General features: G+C 44.3%; 1 protein-coding gene and 1 long non-coding RNA gene across 2 annotated transcripts in view; one reads left to right on the top strand and one right to left on the bottom strand.

Annotated features, from left to right (window-relative positions):
* The window catches only part of TRIM71 (tripartite motif containing 71), a 61,351-nt gene extending 38,340 nt beyond the window's left edge, over positions 1-23,011 (bottom strand). The window contains exons 1-2 of the mRNA XM_086850316.1: positions 22,878-23,011; positions 21,823-22,761 (exon numbers count right to left, since the gene is read on the bottom strand). Coding sequence (XP_086706442.1) covers positions 21,823-22,710 — 888 coding nt within the window. The 5' untranslated portion in view covers positions 22,711-22,761; positions 22,878-23,011. The remainder of the gene's footprint in view (positions 1-21,822; positions 22,762-22,877) is intronic.
* Positions 2,564-12,681, top strand: LOC111923516 (uncharacterized). Its single transcript, XR_015276351.1, has 5 exons — positions 2,564-2,733; positions 2,787-2,957; positions 3,691-3,888; positions 7,672-7,825; positions 9,929-12,681. It is a non-coding gene; the product is annotated as an uncharacterized LOC111923516 (long non-coding RNA).
* Positions 23,012-23,572: the final 561 nt, after the last annotated feature.

The raw sequence follows: 23,572 nt of genomic DNA, 5'->3' as shown, positions 1-23,572 counted from the left end.
GGGCAGGAAACAAAATGGAATTTGGAGATTCCTCCAAAACCAGCAGTTAACAAAAGCTAATAATTCCCACAGCTTCAGGAACAAAGGGCTATTGTGTCTGATGTTCAGGTGCCATGGGCTTTAGTGGATGGGCTAAGTCAGATCTCCCACTCCACAGGACAATGAATTTATCACTACATAGACAGAGCTCCCAATCAGTTTGCTTTTGACAGGATAACTATACCCAGTTTTACTTTCCAGCTCGTGGTCTACTTCTAGCTTTGTCAGTTCTGCTATTCAGTAATCTGTGCATTGTCAGTCACATGGCTCAGTGCCCTTTGGAGCCATTCCGAGCCTCGACTGGGGTACAAAGATATCCCCAGATAGCCCAGAGTAGCACAAAGTACTCCTGGGAAGTGGTACAGACATCTAGCATTCCTCTGATCTGAGCAAGGCCATTGCACCTAGAACAGCTTATCAGCCAGCATCACTGCTCAGAGATACAAGGCAGGTTAAATTATCTATTTCCAGGAGATGAAGTCTTGAGCAAGGGCTAAGAATGGAAGACTACCTCTGACATGCAGCCTCACAGAAAAGAGGTTCTATGAGAACAGGAAACAGACTCCTTTTATCCCGCTGCCTTTCTTCAGCTTAACTCTCTCCCTTGGAGCTGCTGTTAACACCTTAGAAAAGGAAGCACAAGCCGCAGCAGCCTTCTCAAAACCAGACCACACTTGGGCACAAGTGGGCTGGAACAATTAGGTCATGCACAAGTAAAATTTGAATTCTAGAGGTCTACTCCTGTGAAGTCTGGTTCAGCTGCCAGTGACAGGTAGTAAGGGAATACAGGGACCCGGGTGATTTGAACAGAACAAGTCTTCCTTTCTGTAACTGATACAATCTGGGACCGGCTGGCAGCAGACCCTTGTGCCTTAAAGTCAACAGCTCCCTTAATGGTGTAACGAAGATGTGGGTAAAGACAAACACACAGCTTTCTCTACTAGGAGGTACCCTATATGATCCCATAAATACCTTCCCTTCTGCTGGCTTAAAAAAAAAACAAAACTAGAGGGAAATTAAGAGTCACATGCAGTATTCTTGATGCTGCCTTGCCTATGATGGAAATACTGCAGATAAGATTAACCAAGTGCTCTAATGTGGTAGATCAGTAGCCTGTGAAAGCTGCAGTGAGGTAAAGCTTTAAATGTGACCTTTCTAAGCAGAGCTGATCTTGCAGGAAGTTGCATGCTCAAAAAAAGTAATTCCAGTGAAACAGAGGCACTCAAGATGCTCGAGATCTGGAGCTAATACATACCAGGAAGGGATTTCTTTTCTTGGGAGAAGGGAGGAGTCAAGCAGGAAAAAAGGAATAAAGCTTACTAAGAATGTTAACAGCAGACATTATATCTAATTTCTTTGCATTCCTTCCCCCCTCCTTTTCCTCCTGTTCTTTAAAAAACAGGAGCAAACTTGTGAGTTAAGGATTCTGATCAATGCAACATGTTAGGAAAAGAGAGCAGGAGGTCAAGAGGAAATGATTAATCCTGTGCAGAAGACTGGCAGGATGGGTCCTGGAATGGCTTACCAGAACAATGCCCCCACTAATAAGCAGGTCAAAAGACCCTTACAGTGAACAGAAGCCCCAGTTACACTGTACATTAATATTCTTCCCTTCACCCAAAGTTATATTTGTTCGTTGAAGCCACATTCAAAAAACCCCCAAGTATTGAATTAGAAGACAGGTGAAAAGTTTTGGTGCCAGACACAAGCAGGAAATCTGAAAGATAAAGGATTACAACTTAACAAGTCAAAGTGTAAAGAGCTCCACTGTAAGAGGGTATTTGCAGAAGGCTTTGGTAAACTGAGGACAAGGCAAGAGCCCTCTATTACAGATTTCACACTGACTTTTGTGTTCAACTCATGCAGTAGGACCAATGTCTCTTCTGATAAAGACTGCTCCTCTGTTCTGTTAGTAGCATAGTTTAACGTGCTGAAGAAAAAAAAGAGCAAATTCACTGCAGGCAATACTTGGGACCTGAAGGTACGCGTGGTTCAATGTTTGCTGCAAGCAGTAGCTGTTTAGTACTGTGGTTTCATGGCATCAAACAGAAGCTATTCAATGCCAAGAGGCTCCAAGTTTCAGGTAATTATCCCAATCCCACACCACTTCTCTCTTCCAGTTTAGGCAGAATCACAAGTCCCCAGGGCTGCACTGTGGATGCTGTCAGGGGAAGTCAGCTCTATTTTTAAAAAGATTCTGAACTTACATGAAGCATCTATCTATTCCACCAGTACAAGCTCAGACTCGCGCTCACAAATACGCACCAGAGGTTTCACAAAGGCTCCAAGGTTGACCCAAGCAAACCCGCCTCTTCCAGAACCACCACCCTTTCAAGCACCCTCCCGGTTTAGACAAGCAAGCGTCAGCACCTCGTGGTGCCAGCAGAGAACTGATGTGAAGACTGCCCTGAGAACTCCTCCGTGTCTATAAAGGACGGACAGCTCATCAGTCAGCTCAGCTGGCTAACACAGCCCGCTGTACTGACGATGGGGAAGCCACAGGAGTGCCGCCACAGGTGTAGCAGCCGGTGCTGCTGCACAAGGCGGCGGTGGGAAGGACGAGCCGGGCAGAGAGGAGCGGGGCCGGGCCGCCCCTCCTCCCCGGCACAGCAGCATCGCCCTCGGCTCTCCGGGGCCAGGGCAGAACCAGCGCCTGGAGGGGCCAGGGCAGAACCAGCGCCTGGAGGGGCCAGGGCAGACCCAGCGCCTGGAGGGGCCAGGGCAGACCCAGCGCCTGGAGGGGCCAGGGGATGGCGAGGGAACGCCCTCCGGCAACAGCATCGCCCATTGCCTTTGTATCGGCAAACAGCCTCCATTTTGAGGGGCTGCAGGCCCTGAGGCCGGGCTGGAGGAGGCCACACTTCAGCTTCCAGTGACGAGGAACAAAAATGGGGAGATTGGTTATTAGCGCTGACATGGTATGGTTAATGCCCCCGGTGTTCCCCCAGTTGTGCACTACTGCTGTGTGCAGGGAGTGTTTATCCTCCCACCCCACACCAGAGGAACAGGGCTGCACACAGAGCTAAACATGGGCCAAGTGCAGGGTTTTTGCACTGAGACCAATCCTCGCAGCATACATATGACAGAAACTCAAAATTCCTCAGCTTTTGGCAAATTGAAAATTAAAGCAAGGGCCGATCAGTAATACATTAATCTCCGTCTCTACCCTCCAGACCCCCGTTTTTCTGCAGGGGAAAAGGCTCAGGCTGTAAAACGGGACATGGGTTTCAAATCAGAGAGGTCTTAGGGCATTAGCAGCTCGTTTCAGACAGGGAACTGCACACCTCTCAACAGAAGTCTGAGAAGAAAGCTCCAGCTCACTTATAAGATTTTTTGGATTCAAAGGGCTCCACAGCTCTCTTGGTTGAAGACAAATCTAGCTAGTGTACGTGTCAGCTTGTGCCAGCACTGTTAAAGCCACCAGTACAGGCACAGCCTATTCCAGTTTGTGACCTCTCTCAGTCTGCTGAGAGCCAACAGATGTCAGGCCACTAATTTTTATTAAATCAGTCAGTTAAATTGAAATCTACCCCTTCAAGTCTGGAAGAAATTGAGTCAGAATTATTAAATCCACTTTTTGCAAATCTGTTTTCCTATTTAATCCAGCTTTTCACGAGGAAACACCTTTTAAAAGTACTCCTTTTGTTCTAGGAGTAAGACACCCAGTCTACACCAAATCCTGCAGCACGAATTAAGAGAGACTGCCTTGAGGTAGAGACTGTCTTTAAAATGCATCTAAGAACCAAACTTCAGAGGCTTTGTTCCAGAGCACAAGCTGCAACCACCTGAGAGCTGGGTAGGGTTATACATCTCTGCACAGAACCACGAGCCAGTCTGCAGCCACACGAGGTTAGTGGAAATTAAAGCTCCAGCGAGCCAACCTGCTCCTTGTGTGCGAATTCACAGGACAACCCCGTGTGGCTGGCTCAACATGACAAATACAAGGATGTTAAAAAGCCAAATAACTGTTATCTGAAGCTCAGTGCATGTGCTGAGTTCAGCGCAAACATCCATTTTGCTCTGCCTCCCCACACAAAAGCCAGGAAAGTGGATTCCAAAGTTCAAGCACTGCAACTACAGAGGAAATGCTGAAACTAAACAGTTTCACTCTAGCAACATTTCCACAGAATTTAAAGGACTGGGTTCTTGGACTCCCAAGTCACACCAGTAACATGCCAACTATTTAGGGTGCATCTCCTATATACTTATTTTCATGACTAAAAATATCACAGCTAGCAATAAGAGAGCTCATACACAGAGCTATTCGCTGCAGTATAAGCCTATTAAAAATGAGATGGCTAATATGTTCCTTAACCAATAAAAGTAGTAGCAACCATTATTTAATCAAGGGATAATAGGAACTCTTAAAAGAGCAATTTCTTTACTGTTTGTTTCTCCCCTGTTCCCTGCAGTTCATTAGATGCATTTTCCAGTGTGGGGGGTGGTAAAGGCACTACTAACCAAAAGTTAGCACCTCCAGCCAGACACACACAGAGGTTGTGATGCAAAAACATCAGCGTGTTCCCATGCAGTAAACACAGCCTCCTCCTATTTTGTGTGTAACAAGATATTGTCACACGGGCAAATCCATTTTAGCTATGGCTAACTTTTATGAACAGGATCAAGTTACATGGCTTCCCCCCCAGATGATGAACCTTTAAAAAAACAGAACCACCGCCCCACATTTTTGTAACTCCATTCTTGACTGGCAGAGACTGTCATTGTTCCAGCCTTAATCCTGCACTCTAAAAGTATCAGATTATTCCCCCCAAAATCGGTCCTCCATCTGCCCCACATAATTACTCTTTCCCTGACAGTCACCATCTTTTTCACCACAAATCATCAAGCACTGCTTAGGTCCAAAATCAGTTTTTAATGCTCTCCCTTTCAACACAAGTACAAAAGCCCAGTCTGCCATACAGTGTAAGTATTTATGGACTTGCAAACCTCCAAATTCCACCTAGAGTCACACTATCCTCTTAGAAACTCTTCCCAATGGCTGTGTCAAAGCAAGAGCCCATTTTCATCAAATTGGAAGCTGTATGAGGGGAAACAGGCTTGTGAACACCACCATGTTTAACTCATTAGACTTTTTTCAAATGTTTTGGATTTTGACCATTTCAGGGAGGGAGGGGATTGAAAGCATTTACCAGCAAGAGCCATGATTGATTTAAAAACAGTTTAGAGAAACAGACAGAAGCAAGTGCAGGGCTTCCTTTCAAATTTGAAAAGAAACATATCTTGTTGTTGGCCCTCCGGTCACATTCGGTGCTGTTTTTTCTTAGGACCATCTAAACAAGACAGATGTAGCCAGTATCCAGGCAGCAGCTGAAGCCTGAGCACTAGAAAGGCTCTCTGGGGTGGGGGATGGAGGGGGAAAGAGGCAGAAGAGAAGGAGGAAGCCATTTGGCTATAAAAAGGATCTTTCTTTCCTGTTGAAATGCAATGGTAAAGAGTGTCAAAATGGCTTAAGGGTGGGGAGGTCAAACATGTTTTGAGATGTTAAAAACTCTTAAGCTTTGTCAAAAAGGCTGAAAAAAATCCTTAAGGTAGGTTTTTGTTCTTCCATGCAAAATACTTAGCCATCATAATAGCCTCGAGCAATCCTGAAATTTCCATTATCTGTTCACTTTTATCACAAATTAGCCACAAACTATTCCGTTAACATTTTATCCTAATGAATCGGCCACTACAGAAACACTTCTGAAAATTAATGTTTCCCAGTAATTTTTAGATGCATCACATATTTGCCAATCCTTCCTCCCTCCAGCAAGCCTCCATTTTAAAAAATCTGTCACTACTGCTTATATAGTGCAACTGACTCTGCACTAAGGAAGCTGAAAAATAGTCACTAAATAGTATTTTCATTAATGCCACAGCAACAGCAAAATACACCTTTAATCAGTATGCCATCAAAATTAAACACATCACAGAAGATTTTCTGCTAAACAAAAATATTTCAGTAACTTCCAGACTATCAAATTACTTGTCATTTAAATCCAATAATGAAATTTCAGCAGTTCTAAACCTTGATTCATGAAGGCAGACAGGAAGGCTTAAAGAGCTCATATAGTAACTTTCACCCTTTTCTGTTACTTCACTAAAATCTGCAAGAAGGAAGCATATAGCCTGCACAGTGAAGCCTTATTTGCTACGGCTACAAAACGTCTTTAAAGCTCTGCAGCTTATTTTCTAGTTTGTACTGCAGTAATACAAGACTCTGTGTCTTTTGGTTTTTTGGTGGTTTTTTTTAAAGTCATTTATTTATATGAAATAAGAGCCAGTGAGTACTGACTGGCACCCCAGGTCCCCGTCCTCTCCTACTGATGAGGAAGCCAGGCTCTTCCTTACTCTCCTTCTCATGCCAGTCATGCTGGTTCTTCTATAAAAGGCTCTCCCACAAGAGACTCCAAGCCACCATCTCAGGAGTTAGATTTGACAGTTCATTCACAGGAAATTGGATTTACACCTGCCTCATTTTTGAGATGTACATAAACAGGGATATAACAGCACAAAGCCGCTTCCCTACCATGACCTCCCGCCCCCACACCTGAAGGGGCTGGGGTAGGGGGTGTAGGAAGGAGAAGGGGTTTTGAGATGCAACTTATGAACAGATGCTGGAAACCCAGATCCTCTATTACCATTATGGAGCTTAACTTACACACAAAGAAATTAATTCCAGTTTCTAATATAGGAGTCAGGATGTTGTTAGCATCCTGACAATCCCACTCAACCACTGAAGTCCTCTCATGTTCTGTAAGCACCTTGTTTCTCTCTCAAGTTTCTGCATTCTGCTAAAACTCACTGCTTGAGGTGGGGCTTGCACGAGTTGGTATTACAGCCCTCTGGGCTATGGGTGCCACTGCTTTGCACCAGAATTTTCTACAGGAAAAGTCCTCTGAGAAGTGGCTACTCAGACTTCTCTCTCACATGGGCAGGTTTCAGCAGGAGTTCTTCCCAGCACTCCTTGGACTGGCTTGTTAGTAAAAGCCAGCATTAGGGGTGTTCCTCAAGGCTCAGTGTGTTTGTTACTGGGCTGAAGAAGTCACCCTTCTGTGTGTATTCTTGGGAATTAAGTTCACTGCACAGCCAGACAAACATGTGGTAGGATTTTTACATTTTAAAACATGAAAAAGACAAAGCTGGTTACAGCAAGAAAAGGCTTTTGGGTAGAAGCATAACTTCCCTCCTAACTGGGAAGTGTTCTGGAATTCAGGGCTAACTATTATAAGCCCCCACAATATAGGGAATCCTGAAGCTGCAAGATTTTAAACTACTACTGAAGTCAGCTTCACTAAAACTAACAATAGAAACAAGGTCAGAATCAACACAGCCTTTCCCCCCCCAACTGTAGAATTCAGCATTTGCTTTAACATAGCTTTGATCAAAACCAAATAAAGATCAGCAGAAAATACTTTGTCAATTTCCTTTTAATGGCATAAAGGCTGAATCCCTTTTGTGCCAGACATTACTTTCAGATGCCAGCACAGTTGCCAAATTGTGTGGTCAGCTCATCTAACGAGGGCAGAAGTCCGTCTTAACTTAGGATATTTTTAAGGGATGTATACTGCAGTGGGTCAGAATTGAAAGTCACTTCACCAGAAGTAATATTCCATCTTTCTTTTGTGCCAGGGTAGAATGCACAATTATTAGGATCTCCATACAAAATCTCAAGTCAACAATATGATACAATTACGGTTTTTGCTACACCCCACCTAATTATTCAGGAACGCTGCACCAGAAAACCTCACAAGAAACAACAAAGTTCTTCAGAAAGGTCAGGATGGTGAGTAGCCAAGAGGTGGCAGTGTTCCTATCTGGTAAACAGGAAAAAGACTAATTGTTAATAGCATTCTATTTGGGGAGGAAGTCCAGTGGCATCAAAGTGATGGACTGCAAGAGGCAGAGTTTTTAAGCTGATTCTCTCCCCCTTTCAGCTGCAGCCCAGTTAAAACTCTGCAGGCACTACAACCAGCTCCTGGCCAAAGCAATCACCTTAAGAAGCAGTAGTAGTATACTACAACAACATTCCAGTTAGAGTAATTGAATTCATCTAGACAAGAAAGTGGTAATATTTTAGTGCTTTAGTAGGCTTCTATAAATTAAAGCATTTTAAGACATTGTCTATGCAATCGTGGAGGTCTTTTTAATTGATAAAGAATTTTCAGATTTGTAATATAAACTGTAGCTTAGACTTAGCACCAAAAAAAAAAAAAAAGGAAGAGTAACTGTATAAATCGGTACTTAAATTTCACTTGGCATTTAAGCTAGCCTAAGGAAATCCCAAGACTGCCTCACCTCTGAATTTTTAACATGGTTATTGAACACTGGAAGATGAAGTTTCAGTTCACATGTTCAGTGCAAAGGTCACAAGCTCTGCAAGACCATGATCAGAAACATTCCAGGGCAGCGTTGCTTAATTCATGGCAACAGCTTTATTTAACAAAAGCACTCGAGGAATGGTTTCCCTCCGTAACTCCATATGGGATCAAACACGAAACAAGTCAGCTTACTCCAAGAAGTGGCTTCTTTGACCACATGAGAGCTGGGTGTTTTGAGAATTTGTTTTGGCTGATTTTGTTTCTTTTTGTTTGTTTAAACCTTGATTTACAAAGATCTTTCATTCTGAAAGCATTTCCACCTAGCTGTAGCAGAAAACGAGCGGTGGCACACATATTTGGCAGGAATGCCTCCCCTGCCTGGAGAAAAACAAATACCTGAAATGGGGAAAAACAACCCACATGCCATGATATTCTGACTCCTACTGACCTAGGAAAGTATCTTCCAACAACAGCCATTTGTTCCTAATGAATGACTAGCAACAGTTTTCCTGGGCTAGAAAGGGGTTTCTGAAGAGGAGTTTCCTTTCTTGGAAGTGTAGCATTTTGTATCATTTTACATCATGCTGCTCAGAAAACTTGTGCTAAACTTTATTAGAACATGCGCATCCAAAACAAGTTACTAGATTTGGAGCTGTGTCAGTCACCTTGGATTATTTCCCCTTACTACCTCCCTCCTTCAGCAAGGGACTACGTAGCTGTCTGTCAAAGTATCTCTGCCAGGGGAGCCAAATGGAAAACTGCCCATCTACATCCAAAACCTCAATCCACTAACACAGGTGTTGACTATTTCTTGACACATGCCTTAAGGAAAATGCATACCAGGAAGCTTTGGAGCAAAATCACACGCCACTACATATGAGAAAATTGTTCTCAAAGGGAGGAATAAACTGCGAAAAGCTGACAATTAGGAAGGGGTTATAATGAGGGAGGTTATCATTATCCCAAGTAGTTTGTCTGATTTCCATCCCCAGATAAGCCATATATACAAACGCACCTGAATTCTGCAATGAGGTTAGCACTGTGTTCTCATAGGCTAAGGAATAACTGGAAGAAACAAACCTAAGATTTCCAAGATAGCATTCCATGTCAGTGAGTCTCTCACCTGCTGACAGCACATTTGGATAGCATACAGCAATCTCAGCTGGGAAGTATCACTATTCTATTTTTTTTATTTTGGTCTTCATTCAGATATGCAACACTTCCTCTTTCCAATCTATCCCCTAGCTGGTGAAAAGTGTTTCCTTTTATGTTTCCTCCCGAGATGGTGTTAAAATTAATTTGAAATTCAAACAATAACACATTGATGAAAATATTGTGTTCTCCTGTAGACAAGATCATACTGAATTTCATGCATTATATGGTATTTTCAGTTGAGACCATGATTTTTTTCTGTTGCTCATAGTAGAAAACGAATATTACAATCATGTAAGACAGGACACCATCAAGGCTTCTCCATGATAATTTAAAAATTTAAGTGGAAGGACACACTGTAGACCAGGTACTCTAGAATACATACTAAACAGCTTTCCCTTTTTTTTCTGAAACAGCTGTATTGAACACTGGTGAAGACAAAACAGCAGTTCTGACAGGGTACTGGTTCAATACATTATTCCTAGATTGATTAACTGTCAAGATTTATCGTTCATTTAGGCGAAAATAAGTTGGTCTTACTATGCTAGCCAAACCCTCATAAATACCATATAAAAATGATGTTTACATGCATACACTGACAATATATAATGAAGACAAATGAATGGCAACAGGAGAAGTTGAACAGCTGAGAGGAATGAACTCTTGTTCCATGTTCACACAGTGACGTGCACTACCAAAAAATATGACATTTTAAAAGTGAGGTGCTTAATCAAAAGAATGCTTTATAATGAAGTGCACAACTATGGCTTTCAACAAAAATTTATTTCAAGCATCCACGTTATTCCACTTCCTTCTCAAAGTTTAAGGCAGAGCTGGGGAAGGAAATTAAATGAACAGGTTTGGACAAGAGACAGGAACCTTCGCTACATCTTCAGTCCTCACCACTGAGTTTCATCAGCCGAAGCTCCTTAGCAGCCCCTGTTCTGTGCTGAAGGCTGGCATTAAGAACAGGTGCCAGAAGTGATATCATAAACAGAATAAAAATGCTATTAATTGTATTTACAAGGATGTTAGAATGACGTCATGCCTTTCAATTAAGAAACTGGTTGCCAAATGAAGCAGCTGAGTAATTCCTCCTCACAAAGTTTCTGCAGCTAGACAAGCAAATTGGAAACAAATTAAAATAAAGCTATAGTAGTTTAACACTCTAAATAACTTCTACAACTATTAAAATTGTGGTACTCTCTGAAGAAAAAAAATACAAGTTAACTGCTTGCATCTAAGGACTGAGATATGAAAATGAAACTATTAACTTAAAACATGGCTCAAAGTTGGTTTTTTTGTTGCAGTTTGTGAAAGTAAGCTCATGTTAACACCTCCACTTTTGAATTATGGTCCTCCTATTTGTTCTCACAGTGCATGAAGTTTTTTGGCATGGTTGCCAAGAGACCAAGGTAGGAGCACTAGTAAAGACTATTAGTAATCACATACTACTTGAACTCACTTCACTGGCTCAGAGGCATAGGAAAAGAAATGAAAGGTCTGACAAGGAAGTGTTCCAGTGAAAGAAGAGCCTCTGGATCTAAGCCAAGCCCAAGTATGCCACTACAAGCTCAAGTGGCCAGCCACAGAATCCAACTACTCCAGTCTTTGCAAAGACATGCTGACCTTACCTATATCCAAGCCTATGCCAAAGCCTCCTACAAGGGGAAACAAAATGCACACATTATATTAATTATAACTGCAGTGCTTCAGAACTTCCAGCAAAAATCTCTCTAGTAGTTCTCTAGAAGACCTAGCTTCCTGAATTATAAAGAATTTTCAATTGTTACTACAATGTACGAACATGCACTAACCAGGTAGCAAATATGTAACAGCATCAAGGCACAAAACTGCTCCCTGGAAATATTATTTGAGGAATAAGCCAGTTGGAAGGAGGGGCCCACATGTACCCCATCAGGTTCAGCAGAAGATTGCCTTAGAGGCTTTCCACTTGTTTTGGTAAGAGACAAAGGAATTAGGCTGACTTGACACAGCTGCTCCTGAGGAACAGTTCATATTCAGAGGCATGCAATGAACTACCTTTAACAAGATGCAAAGGTGGGATAATCCACCTTTGCCAGAAAAGCAATAACGTGAAGATAAAGTTTCAGCCTTGCTTTCACTCAGCCCAGCCTGCTTAGACTGCCCACCATGAACTTCCCTAAGAACCATCCCACCAACCACCACACAGTAGTTCAAGAAAGGGAGCCGTGCTTCAGCAACAGAAAGCTCAGGGGCCGCACATTAGTTATCCAGCAAGTCTCAGAGCCCTCGAGAAAACTGGTAATGATAGAAGGTGCAGGAGCTACCATGGATTATTGTCAATTAAAATACATGTTGTCTAGAACAGAGAAAGAAGACAGCACCTTCATGCTAGGAGAGGGCATGTAGTTACCTTTTGGAACTCTGTCAACAGCCACCATTTATAACTCTAATCCAATTCTTAATTCTAATCTTATCAATACTTTCATGATATTGGGGGAGGCAGGGAGTATTACATCCACCCCCTCACAGACAATTGTATTAAGTGTAACAAGAGGGGAAGAAGCAAGGAGAGTATTAAATCTTACCCCCATTACCATTTTGGTACATACAAGAGCAGCACTAGAAAGACTGGGACCTCAGTGTTCTAGGAATTCTTTTGTACTTCATTCTTTCCAATTCCCTAATGTTTTGTTATTGTTGCTTGTTTGGTTGTTATTTGTTTCAGGGTATAATCCACTCCAGACCACTGCCTGATCTTTCCAGTACCAATTTCTTTATTATGATAAATTTGGCTTTGTGTTTTCTTTTTTTTTTCCTTCTTCCATAAACTGCCCCTCCTTTCTTCCCATCCAGTATTTGCCCATCCATTTAAAAGCCTTTAACAGAAGTTGACACCAAATACATCCTATTGGGACACAACTGCAACACTATAGGTACTTTTACAGTAACTAGCATGGAGAAATTATTTGCCATTATTTCTGTCTAGTATTCAGTCAATTCAACTAAATTCTCTTGTATCATTATCTGCACAATAGTGTCCCCAACTTGCAAGCACTTCAGTGGGAGAAAACAATTTTCATTTTCCCGTACAAATGACCACTTCTCTGAAGGGAGGCTGTCCGGTTCTCACAACAACTTCAGCTAGTAGCTTGCTGATCAGTCAGCCATCAAATAAAGAAAATCTGGTTTCCAATTTGCTCATCTAGCCACAAAAGCTGTGTTTGGGACACTCAGCCGGCTCATTCGGCAACCGGTTTCTTAACAGAGAAGCCATGCCTTTCTCAAGTAACATCCTTGTATGGATCAAGTATTCTTGAAATTTGAGTGACTTTGTCTAGCAGGCTGCAGACCCCCTTCACGCTCCAACTTCAATGTATTAAATCTCCAGTGCCTTTGGGCACACCATATATAGCGGTGGGGGCGGGGTGTGCTGCAGGGGGCTGGAATTTAACCCTTTACCAGCATTGCTTTTAAAGGGGGGAAAAAAAAGAAGGCTTGGAGGCATGCTGCTCCTTCTTTCTATGCTCTTAAGAAAGTTCTTCCTCAGAGTAACAGACCCTCTCTGCCTCACATACACACACACTTACTAAAACATCCCAGAACTACAGAGTTGACTTCCTAAGCACAGCAAGACCCCAGGAGCTACCTGATGGCTCTCCCTTACACCCTCCACTGCCTGACATGGCATTATTCAAGGTCACAGATTCAAGATCAGCAATAGGAACCTTGTCAGGCAACCAGTCCTGACTCACTGGTGCTTCACTCTACCAACCCTGACACAAGACAGGGGCATTTCTCTAGTCCCTGATGCAGCACTAGGTTGGAGTACAAAGCTTAAGGGCATCCATAATGCAGAGAGCTTTCAGCTTTGCTCACACTCAGTATTTAAGGGTAGGGATTTTTATTTTGTACACTTAACTATCTGACAGCGTGCACAGCAGAGTAAAAAGAACCACTGAAGCAAAAGGGGAGGGAAAAGAAGAGGATTTTAAGTCTAATAGCTAACATTTTACTCTAAATAATAGTTTTTGCCTTTTGCTAACCACAAGCAGCTGAACAAAAGGCTGTATAACATTAGTTTTTTTAGCATATGCCAGCCAGTACCTAGACATCCACACAGAATCCACAAAACCCAAGACAACATGGGACATGGGGAAGTTACAGCCACAAGCTCCAGCACTACCATCCAAGAAGCACATTGAAGTTTGCTGAATTTGAGATCCCTGCCAGCCTTTTAATCCAGCCAAACACAGCATTTGGTACTTCTGCACATTCACAATACCTTGCCTAGCAAAGCGAAATATTTACAGTAGATGGTAGTTTATAACAACATTGGCTATCCACAAAATATATGGGGTGGGCATGTAATAGAAGCAGTCAACTGAAAGAGATAGGGTTTAGCAAACTTCACAGAACACCTTTAAATATTTTGGTTATGTGTGGTGACTATCCAGAATTAGAGGGAAGATGATGCAATGCAAGTTCAGCTACTACCTTTAGCTCATTAAAGCACCCTTCTCCCCACAACACAGATCCAAGGGCGAGTGAGCATTTGCTATTCCCATATCCCTGGAAAGCACTGGTATGACAGCAGCCTTGTGATTGCTTGTGTGATCCTAGGAGAGATAGTACTGTAGTAACACACAGGAGTAAAACATAGCTGCTGAGGTGACAACATTCACCTTTGGCTGGATTAATTTATCTACTTCAGAAATGAGTTTAAAGGCAATTCACATGTTTTTTCAGTTGAGGTCATTTTCTCTGTAGCATTCAAGGCATACCTCACAATCCCCAGAATGTTAAAAGCTACCCAACTCTGAAAAGTGACTCGCACCCATTGCCAGTCCAACAAGTCTAGAGCTTGCCTCAAGTTGCCTCCCTGCTGCTGGGAGGTAATCCATTTTCTCCAAGTCAGCACCAGTGCAGAGGCATACAGCACAAAGCACACAGAACCATAAAACAATAAGCATTTGAAGTTTCCAGTTCAAGTCTTAGTCACTTCAAAAATATTTCAACCACACATGAGGCAGACTGCTAACTAGTCATCATCCTATCCAAAAAGTTCACCATCTGGGGTTTTAGCAGTGCATATTACACGCTCAAGTGAAATAACAGGAACGGAGCTCTTATTTCTTAAGAGCTGAACATGTAACTATGAATTAATTCTTGTGTCAGTATTGCACACATATCTGAGATGCCTGAACAACACAGAACACATATTCATGAGCCTCATCCATGGGTACTGGGTTTTATTCCTTTTCATACTATGCTATACAGCTAGACCATTCAAAGCTGGCCAACATTTCTAGTTGCTAAAAAAGATCAGCAGCTATGGACTCTGTAACTGAATTTGTTTTGTTGAGGGTTGGTAGAGAAAGAAACAAGTAGCTGAGAATCAAAGGAACTTGAGTAAAGAAGCACACTACTGTCTTAGCCACATACAATTTATCTTCTTTAAGATGGTAGAACAAAGAGAAAAGATAAAATAATGTCTGAGGTGACATTATGTAGTGAAGAAGTTTTTGTGTTCAAGGTAGAAGCTGGCACATAGTGATGCTCCAATTCCTTAACATATTTTTGTTCCATTTCTGTGACTTGATTTGGATGCACAAGCCTAATTTGTTAGGAGGACCAAACCCATCCCACCCACAGAGCCCTCCTTCAAGCACAGCCAGAGAAAGAAAACAACCTATGGAAGGAACTGGAGCTGAGCTGAGCCCATGAGGAGAACAGCTGAAACAAAGTCAATATGCTTAATATATTTTAGGATCAGGGACATCCATTCATTACATTAACTAATACTTGGATTGACAAGCAGTAGCCAGTCCCATTCCCCCCCAGTATTTCTACACTCCAAGTTAAAGCCTTGGAATGATAGGTTAAAAGCATTAGTAAAAAATATGTGCTACATAATTACAATCCAAGATTATATTTGTAACTGCTCTACTGAAAGTGGATTACAGCTGAAGACAATAAACCCCTTCTGTGAAATCTTATCTGTGGCAACATTAGTCTTGCATTCAGTGCATTGTTCGTGCAGCTTAAGATCTATGCTCTCAACACATCGTGATTCTTTGTCTGATGGAAAGACACCAACAGCTTTGCAGGAAGGAAGGGAGTATGGGAGGAAAGCTAGGAAGAGACTGGGTCAAGACAGTATTGAAAGAGGAATGATACCTCCTTGACTTTAAACAGAGGAACTAAGTAGTTTTCCTTTAAGGATGCCTGGGCTAGCAAGTGTGTTTACATGCTCTGAAGCTTTAGCTGAAAGGAGAAACTGCTACTTGTGATGCCAAGATTTTGTCACTAAATTGAAGCAAAAATTCAGCCAGACCTTCTCCCCCAGTTATGAGATACGCTTCAAGACATCAGTTCTAACAAAACCATAATTTAAAAAAAAACCAAAATCACAGGTACACAGTAGTCTAGTTTCATGCCTATTTATTGCATGCACATCTCCAGTTGTATGTTCTCTAGGAAAGTCACTATTACCTCAGAGGTCTATGCTGCAGCCTGCAAGCACAATACCCTTACACACAGCAATACTCTTGGGTTTTCAAAGACATGTTCCAAGTAAAAACAGTCCATGAAAGTTGCCTGAACATCCAAGGCATTGCTGCTTCTTCCAATTTTCCCTCACTGGAAATTGTCTGAAGTCATGTTTAATTAAGCCAGTAGCATAACAAAATCATATTATCACCAAGAGAAAAACCTGACAACTTTGCTGTATTTACCCTAAAATGGTGAGCGGATTTCAACACCAGTCACTGCAAAGCAGGGGTGTTTGGATTCTGTCCAGTATGGTATTAAAGCTGTTTAAAACCTGAAGTTTTAATTCTCTTACTAAAGGAGAGTTAAATAAAAATGCTTCTGCATGCAGGGAAGAGCCAGGACATAAAGATGTGATGGGGAAGAGGTATCTGAAGTGAAGGTAAGGCAGAATAATCCCAGAGGTTTAACACCTGATAGCTGAACAGTATTTGTAAGTTTAAAAAAAAGTGAAAAAAACAAGATTATTTCAACCCCTTATCCTAGGGATGTTAAATTCACATTCCATAAATCACATATGACCAAAATAAATCACTACCCTGCTTTCTTTATCAGGAAAAAGTTAAAAGGAAAACATAAGTGTCAGTAACCTAATCTGAAGCACTGTCTTCAGATGGGCACCTGTATGTGCATTTGATACCAGAAAAGACACAGTAAGTATGATAAATGAAGGCTGCATGAGTACAAAGAACTGTATGCAGTTTCTTACATACACTGGAAGTATGAATTTCTCTAGATCATGTGCACATTTTTCTTTAAAGATGAAGCTCGGGCAGTCACAACACCAGCAACACAAAGTATCACATTTTAAGACCACTGCCTCAGGATGCACTCCTAAAATTCTTAATCATTTTGTTAGGCAGCAAAAACCTTAAACATTACCAAGAGAACCAGCAAGAGGCTGTAATATAAATAACCCTGGAGCAAGAGATGCAGAACTGGAACTGGGAACTCGGGCATACTCCCTCTGCATCCGCCAAGTGCTGTGGCGAGCCGCGTGGGTGGGATGGCACTGGCAGCACCAGGGAGCAAACCCCAGCATTTGGCAGTGTGGAAAGCCATTACACAAAGGCAACCACGTTTAACCTACCATTCCTGTCTAACCACTCTGTACCTCCTTTGCCCTCATACCAGTTCAGCTTGCAATTAAAATAAACTTATACCAGTGCTAGCAAAAGGGGAAGTTTTCTGTCATGTTGAGTGAGTTAAACTGGATCACAGAAGAATCTCCTGAGCACGCACAGCCAAGCCTGGCGAGAACAGAGGAGGAAGGGAGATCCCCTATTCTCTGAGCAGCCGTGAGATGTTAAGACAGCTTGCTCCCTATTGTGAAACCACAGCTTTACCCTACATTAGAGCAGCTTAGACATAAATTCAATCAGCAAATTTAGCCAAGGTACCAGGTAAGTAGCTTTCAGTTCAGCTGACTGCTATGCAGTTGAATGTTTTCCCCTATACATGTACAATCCTCCAAAAATTGCATCTTTCACAATCTGTAAAACAATAAGGAAAGCATTTTATCTGTAACCTGAAAAGATAAGAAATCCAGGAATATACGCAACCCCAGGATTCAACATAGCAATCTGATTTTAGCAAGTGTTGTCTACATGCTCCAAAAGCCTCATGAACTATTTCAACTCACTGATATGGCAAGAAACTTAAGAGTTTGTAAATTAATCTGATCAGTTAAGAACCTGACAAAAGATAGACTTGATAAAAGGAAAAGGGAGGAGCAGTGTGCCCAAGGACAAGGGAGAAAGGATTTTAAAAGTCTTTCTTGCAATGGAGGGAGCAGAGCTGTGGTGCTACAGGGTTTTGTCCTGTTTGTCTTGGTAGTCCAAGAACCACCTCTAAAATGGAATCTATAGAACAATGAGAACTAGAAGGGTCACACACCATTAAGCTGACTGAATTTGGCAACTCCACACTTTCCCTAGAAAGTGTTAGAGGTCTGCTGTTGAAGTGTTTTGACCATCCACTACTGTCATCAGGAAGTGTTATATTAAAGCACACAAGGAATGAGCTCTGGCATAAATGAAACCCCAATTATTCAACTTGCAACTTGTGTCATTCTCCATTTTCTGCAAACTCACTTGAATCCAGATAGTTTATCAATACAAGCCAAGTGTCCTACAGCTGTTCCAACATATTCTAAAATCGTGGTTTATTAATACTTCCAAGAAAAAAAAAAGGTGCTCTTTCAGTCAGAGATGAAACAATCAAGAACAAATTGATGTATCAGGTAGGAAATTTGATTTAATTATGAGTAAGACTAAAGTAAAATATTTCTCTAGTCTTAGTCTAGTTGGTTTTTATAACATCTAGCTGCTACTGTAGCAGTGATAGTTCTGTCCATACAAAAAAAACACCGCAAGGAAAAAAAAAAAATCAGGGTTGCAGCATGGTTACTTTTGTAGAATGCTTTGAAATATCCAAATTTAAGCATTTCCCCTGCCACCATGATAGCATTTTACATCAGACACTGAGGTTCCCAGTGGTAAACCACCAGACTGGATTTCAACAGAAGCTCTATGACAAAGAATTGGCTTTTGCTTCCCCCCCACCCCACAACAGTTTTATTCATTTTCTTTCATGCATCACTATTGTATCTGCATGCACTGCCACCCCAAAAGCAGTGTTCAGGGTTCCACTCTCTTTAATGTTTGCCACTATTCCAACAGTCAATATTCTCTGTTTCAGAGACTGTTAGGTACTCAAAGCACACAACAGGAGTCAACAGCTCAACTGTGACCAGAACCATCTCGACTAAAGAGACTACACCAGACATCCCAGTTAAAAGCTGAAATCTGCATTTCTCTGCATTAAGAGGATGAGCAACTACACTGATCTTGTCTGGCAAATGTGTATGTGTAGTCTTGTTTTGAGACTTGGAACACCCAGTAAGTAACCACCCACGGTGCTATTTCCCTTCTCACTCGAGGGAGTCTCAAAACGAAGGTGGAATGAGGGAAAATTATGGGGAATGGACAGTGGAGGGGTGGAAAGACCAGAGAGGAACAGGACGAAAGGTGACACGTGAGTAGCAGTATTAGGACAGGAGAACCGTGTCCTAGGCAAGGAGGCACAAAATAAAGGAGCCAACAACTTTTGTACAGAAAACCCTCAGGGATGGGGTCAAACTCCTTGTAACAGTGTAAGGAGGATATATCCTGGGGAAGGAGAGCTCTGCATGTAAGAGAACTACTCTTCCAGCATCTTGCAGATGAGATCTGCCTGTGCCCAAAACTTACCTGCCTGAATTAATCTGAGGGAATATCCTGCTCACCAGCTTTTCTCACATACTGAGCAGAACCAGAGTTTTTAACTACTAGTATTAAGGTTTCAGGCTACCATTCCTGCCTTGCATTTTAGGTTTGTTTTTACACTATTAGCCAAACAAAGTGCTTAAGTGATGCACTAAGTATTCTCCTGGAAGGCTGCCTTTCTATTATCGTTCCTTTTACGAGGCTGTAAATAGCATTCTTAAACAAGCAATAACCCTCACAGTTTTGCAGCCACCCTTTCTTAGAAAAAAAAAAGTTGTACACTTCACTCATATTTTTAGCCAAAGTGATAAAGATTTACAGGACAAACTGTTCCCAGCAGTCAGTCTCTCCCAAACAATTCCCCTTGAATGAATAATAAATACTTGCAAATACTGATCAGGCACATCCCCATTAAGGAGCCCACCAAAACGCACTAATCAAGAACAGTAGTAGATCATTAATTTGCAGAATAAAAGCCTTTCTCAACAGGAGCTGAAGGCTTGAAAATACTTACTTGTTTTAAAACAATTTCTAGGTCTACAGGACACAGGAACACCCAAACCCAATCTTTTAAGAGGTGTACCCTTTCCAGAGCACACTGCTGAAAGTAAAATCATGTATGTAAAACAAATTAAGCTTTTTCAGAAGTTACTTCTAGTACAGCTTAAGCAAGGCTAAATACCTTTGTTCCCTTTCCAATTTAAGTTTTTAAGTCCACAATATACCTTGAGAACTCCAATCCCAGCTACTCTTTTAACTAAGTGATGAAGAATATATTGCATTTAAAGCTGGATATTCTGTGTTATGGCCAAAAGCCCTCAATTGTTTCACTTTACACACTGCAAAAAGAACTTTCATCCTGAAAAACAAAACTAGAAGCTTTCTAGCCTGTACCACAAGACCAAAGTTACACTCCAAAATGAATGCAAGAAAAGATGGCTTTTTCTGGTGTCTTAAGAACATCATGCCTCATTTCAGTCTAGCATTCAGTATTACACAAACACTTCAGAAAGCACACTCTTAGGGAGATCCTGAGATGCCACAAAAAGCTGTAAGCAGTCCCGTTGCCATAACGTTTCTGGGTTGCATGGTTTTTTTTGTTAAAAACTTGATTGCTCCTCAGTCACACTTCATGACCCCCAAATGTCATTTTAAGGTCTTTCTTTTTCCACAGAATTCATACAGTCTGTCCTCTGCCACAAACTTTAAAAAACACAGAATGCCAAACCTTTCTAGAATTATTTCATAGCTGTAGCAACACTAGAGGAGATAGAAAAAGTGCCCCTGAAAACTGAAGACAAAGGCATCACATTTCCCTAGGCTAAATGCCTTCATGTATCAGTTAAGCAAGCATCCCACAGGAAACTCTTGTACTACTACCCCTGTCCTCGGGCAGGTTTTCCCTTGAAGCCCCTCGATGTGCAATTTCATCCTGGGAGGAAACTACCTCCAACACTGGTTACTGGAAAATTCCAGCAAAAGCCCCTCGCGTTGACCCCCAGAGCAAAAGGGGAAAGTCAGCACATCGCCATTTTCCAGCCTCAAATGAAAATTCAAGTTTCAAACTATCACAGCAAGAAACTATCCCAATGAAACTTAAGACACTTTCAAGTACATTTTGAAGAAGCCACTGCCTCTTTTAAGATCTATGAAACAATAATTAGGGTCACCAGAACCAGAACTTGCAGAGCCGAAGCGTTCTAAATTAACACCACATAAAGCCAGTTCCTGTTTTTGCATCAGTAGATGTTTGCCACCACAGAGGCAGACAAAATGTTGACCAAGAGCAGTAGATGCAGCTGGCATGTGCAAGCATGAGTATCTCTGCTAACTTTTTCACTACCTTTCATTTCTTTATAATTAAATAATCAAAAATATGTCCTTTTCTCAACACGGTTATTTTCCTTCCCTATTTATTCGTTTTTCTTTCTCCGAACACGGAGACACACCGAACACGACTGTGGAAAGCAGATTCCTCAAGCCAGTTTAATTAAATACCGGGACTCTGGGGGACTCCAACTTTTTTTTTCCGTCCATCTCCACGGCCCCGCCGCCCCTCGGTACGCGCCCGACCAGCTCCCTCCCTCTGAGGGGCAAAGAGCCCGCAGCTGCCCAATGCCCCCGCTGCAAACCATTCACGGGCAGAGCGGGGCTCCGCCGGCCGCCTCCGGGGACAGCACGTCCCGCTCCTCGCGGAGGGGCCCCCCGGCTCACCTCCTCCTCCTCCTCCTCCTCCTCCTCCTCCTCCTCCTCCTCCTCCTCCTCCTGGGCGGCGGAGCGGAGCAGCGCCCGGTGGGAGCGGGGCGCTGCCGGGACGCTGCGGCCCCTCCGCACGCCCTCCCCGGTGTGTCAGCGGCTCCCGCCCCCTGTCCCCAGCCCCGCGGCCGGTCCCCGCCGCCCCCCGGCAGCGAGCGATGCGGGCGGGGGCCCTCTGGCGCCGGCCAGGGGCGGGAGCGCGGCCGCCCCTTCCCTCCCTCCTTCCCTCCCGTGCCGCACACCGCGCTCACCTCGTCGTCGTGGTGCTGGCAGTAGCTGGCCCGGTCGGGGAAGACGGAGAGGATGTTGTACGGCGAGGCGGGATAGGGCGGGCTGAGGGCGAGCGGCGCGGCGGGGCCGGTGGCGGCGGGACCGGCGGCGAAGCGCTCGATGAAGTGGTCCTTGGTGAGGCGGACGCGCTGGTGCGCCCGCACGCAGTTGTCGCACAGGTGCTCCTGGCAGTCGAGGCAGCGGGAGCTGGCGGCGTTGCCCTCGTCGCAGGAGCTGCAGCGGGGCTCGCCCTGCCGGCTGTGGGGCCGCCGCAGCAGGAGCGCCGCCGAGCCGCCGCCGCCGCCGCCGCCCGAGGAGGAGGAGGACGACGACGTCGAGGAGGGCGCGGCCGAGGCGGCGGCGGCGGGCGAGGAGCCGGCGGCGCGGGGCGGCCCCGGCGGCGGGCGGCCGTGGTGCCGGTTGTTGCCGCCGCCGCCCCCGCCCGAGCCCGCGGCGGGGCCGGTCCCGGCGGCGCGCCCGTTCTTCTGCTCGTCGGCGGCGGCCGCCACGACGACGACGTCCAGCAGGTTGCTGAGGAGGAAGTTGGAGGAGGGCAGCGCGTCCATGCCCGAGGGCTCCGAGATCACCACCTTCTGGTCGCAGATGGGGCAGCGCAGCTTGAGCGCGTCCCCCGCGCCGGGGTGCCGCTGCGCCTCCAGGCACTGGCGGCAGAAGGCGTGCAGGCAGGGCAGGACGTGGAGCCGCCGCGGCGGGCCCCCGCAGGAGGAGCCGCCGCCGCCCCCGGAGGAGGTGGAGGTCTGCGAGGAGGACGAGGAGGTGGAGGAGTTGGACGAGAGGGGAGCCGGCGAGCCGCACATCTCCTTGCACAGCGGGCAGATCTGGAAGTCGGACTCGGGAAACGAAGCCATTTGCGATGGGCCTGACTCCCCGATGGGGGGGCAAAAACGTGTCTCTCCTCCCTCAAAAAAAAAAAAAAAAAAAAAGAAAAAAAAGAAAAAAAAAGAAAAAAAGAAAAAAAAAGCGTGGGCGGAAAAAGCAGAGGCGCGGGGAGAAAGTAGTTCTGCAAGCAGCTTACGAGCAAGCTGGCATCGATCAGTCGTTTTGCCAAGTGGGATCGATGGGCCGGTTTTGCAAATACGGTGTCATCGATCCGGCGGTCTGCAGGGAGCTGGGTCCTCTCCTCGTACGTCGCTGCTGCCGGGCTGGCTGCTGCGGGGAGGGGGGAGTATTTTTGGTATCAAGGTGTAGCCGTCCCGTTCTCCCTCAGTAAATGGATCCTTTCTTCCCTCTCATGTACTTAACCCCCGATCCCCCGTTGCATTAGACAAATTGTATCGATTCCCCGATCGGTCAATACCTCACACGGTCTTCTCATCTCCCCCTCGGGTCAGCAGTTTGACAACGTGGTTTGGTTACTTGTCCTCTTCCTAAACGGAAAGTGCATGGGCGCCGACCGCCCGATCCCCGCCTCATCCAGCGGGGACCGAACTCTGTCCGCCGGGGCTCGGCTCCGGTTCCCACGGCCGCAGAACCGGGTCGGGGCGGCAGTGCAAGTCCGTCTCGGCCGGCCGGGTGGGGGGCAGCAGGGGCTTAACTCAAGTTTCGCTCTTTCTTCTTGGGGCGTTGGGTTTTTTCCTCTTTTCCTTTAAACCTGTGCTTGCCGGGGGGGAAGGGGAAATTTCGTTTCAGTTCCCCCCCTCCACTTTTGCAATCCAGAGCAGCTCTAGGAGAGAGAGAGGCACTGAAACACAGTAGCCAGGCAGACTTCTC

Source organism: Cyanistes caeruleus, chromosome 1, assembly GCF_971803275.1.
Source record: "Cyanistes caeruleus chromosome 1, bCyaCae1.hap1.1, whole genome shotgun sequence".
Lineage (NCBI taxonomy): Eukaryota > Metazoa > Chordata > Aves > Passeriformes > Paridae > Cyanistes > Cyanistes caeruleus.
Note: the sequence above shows the minus strand (reverse complement) of the source record. Positions and strands in the feature narration are given on the sequence as shown.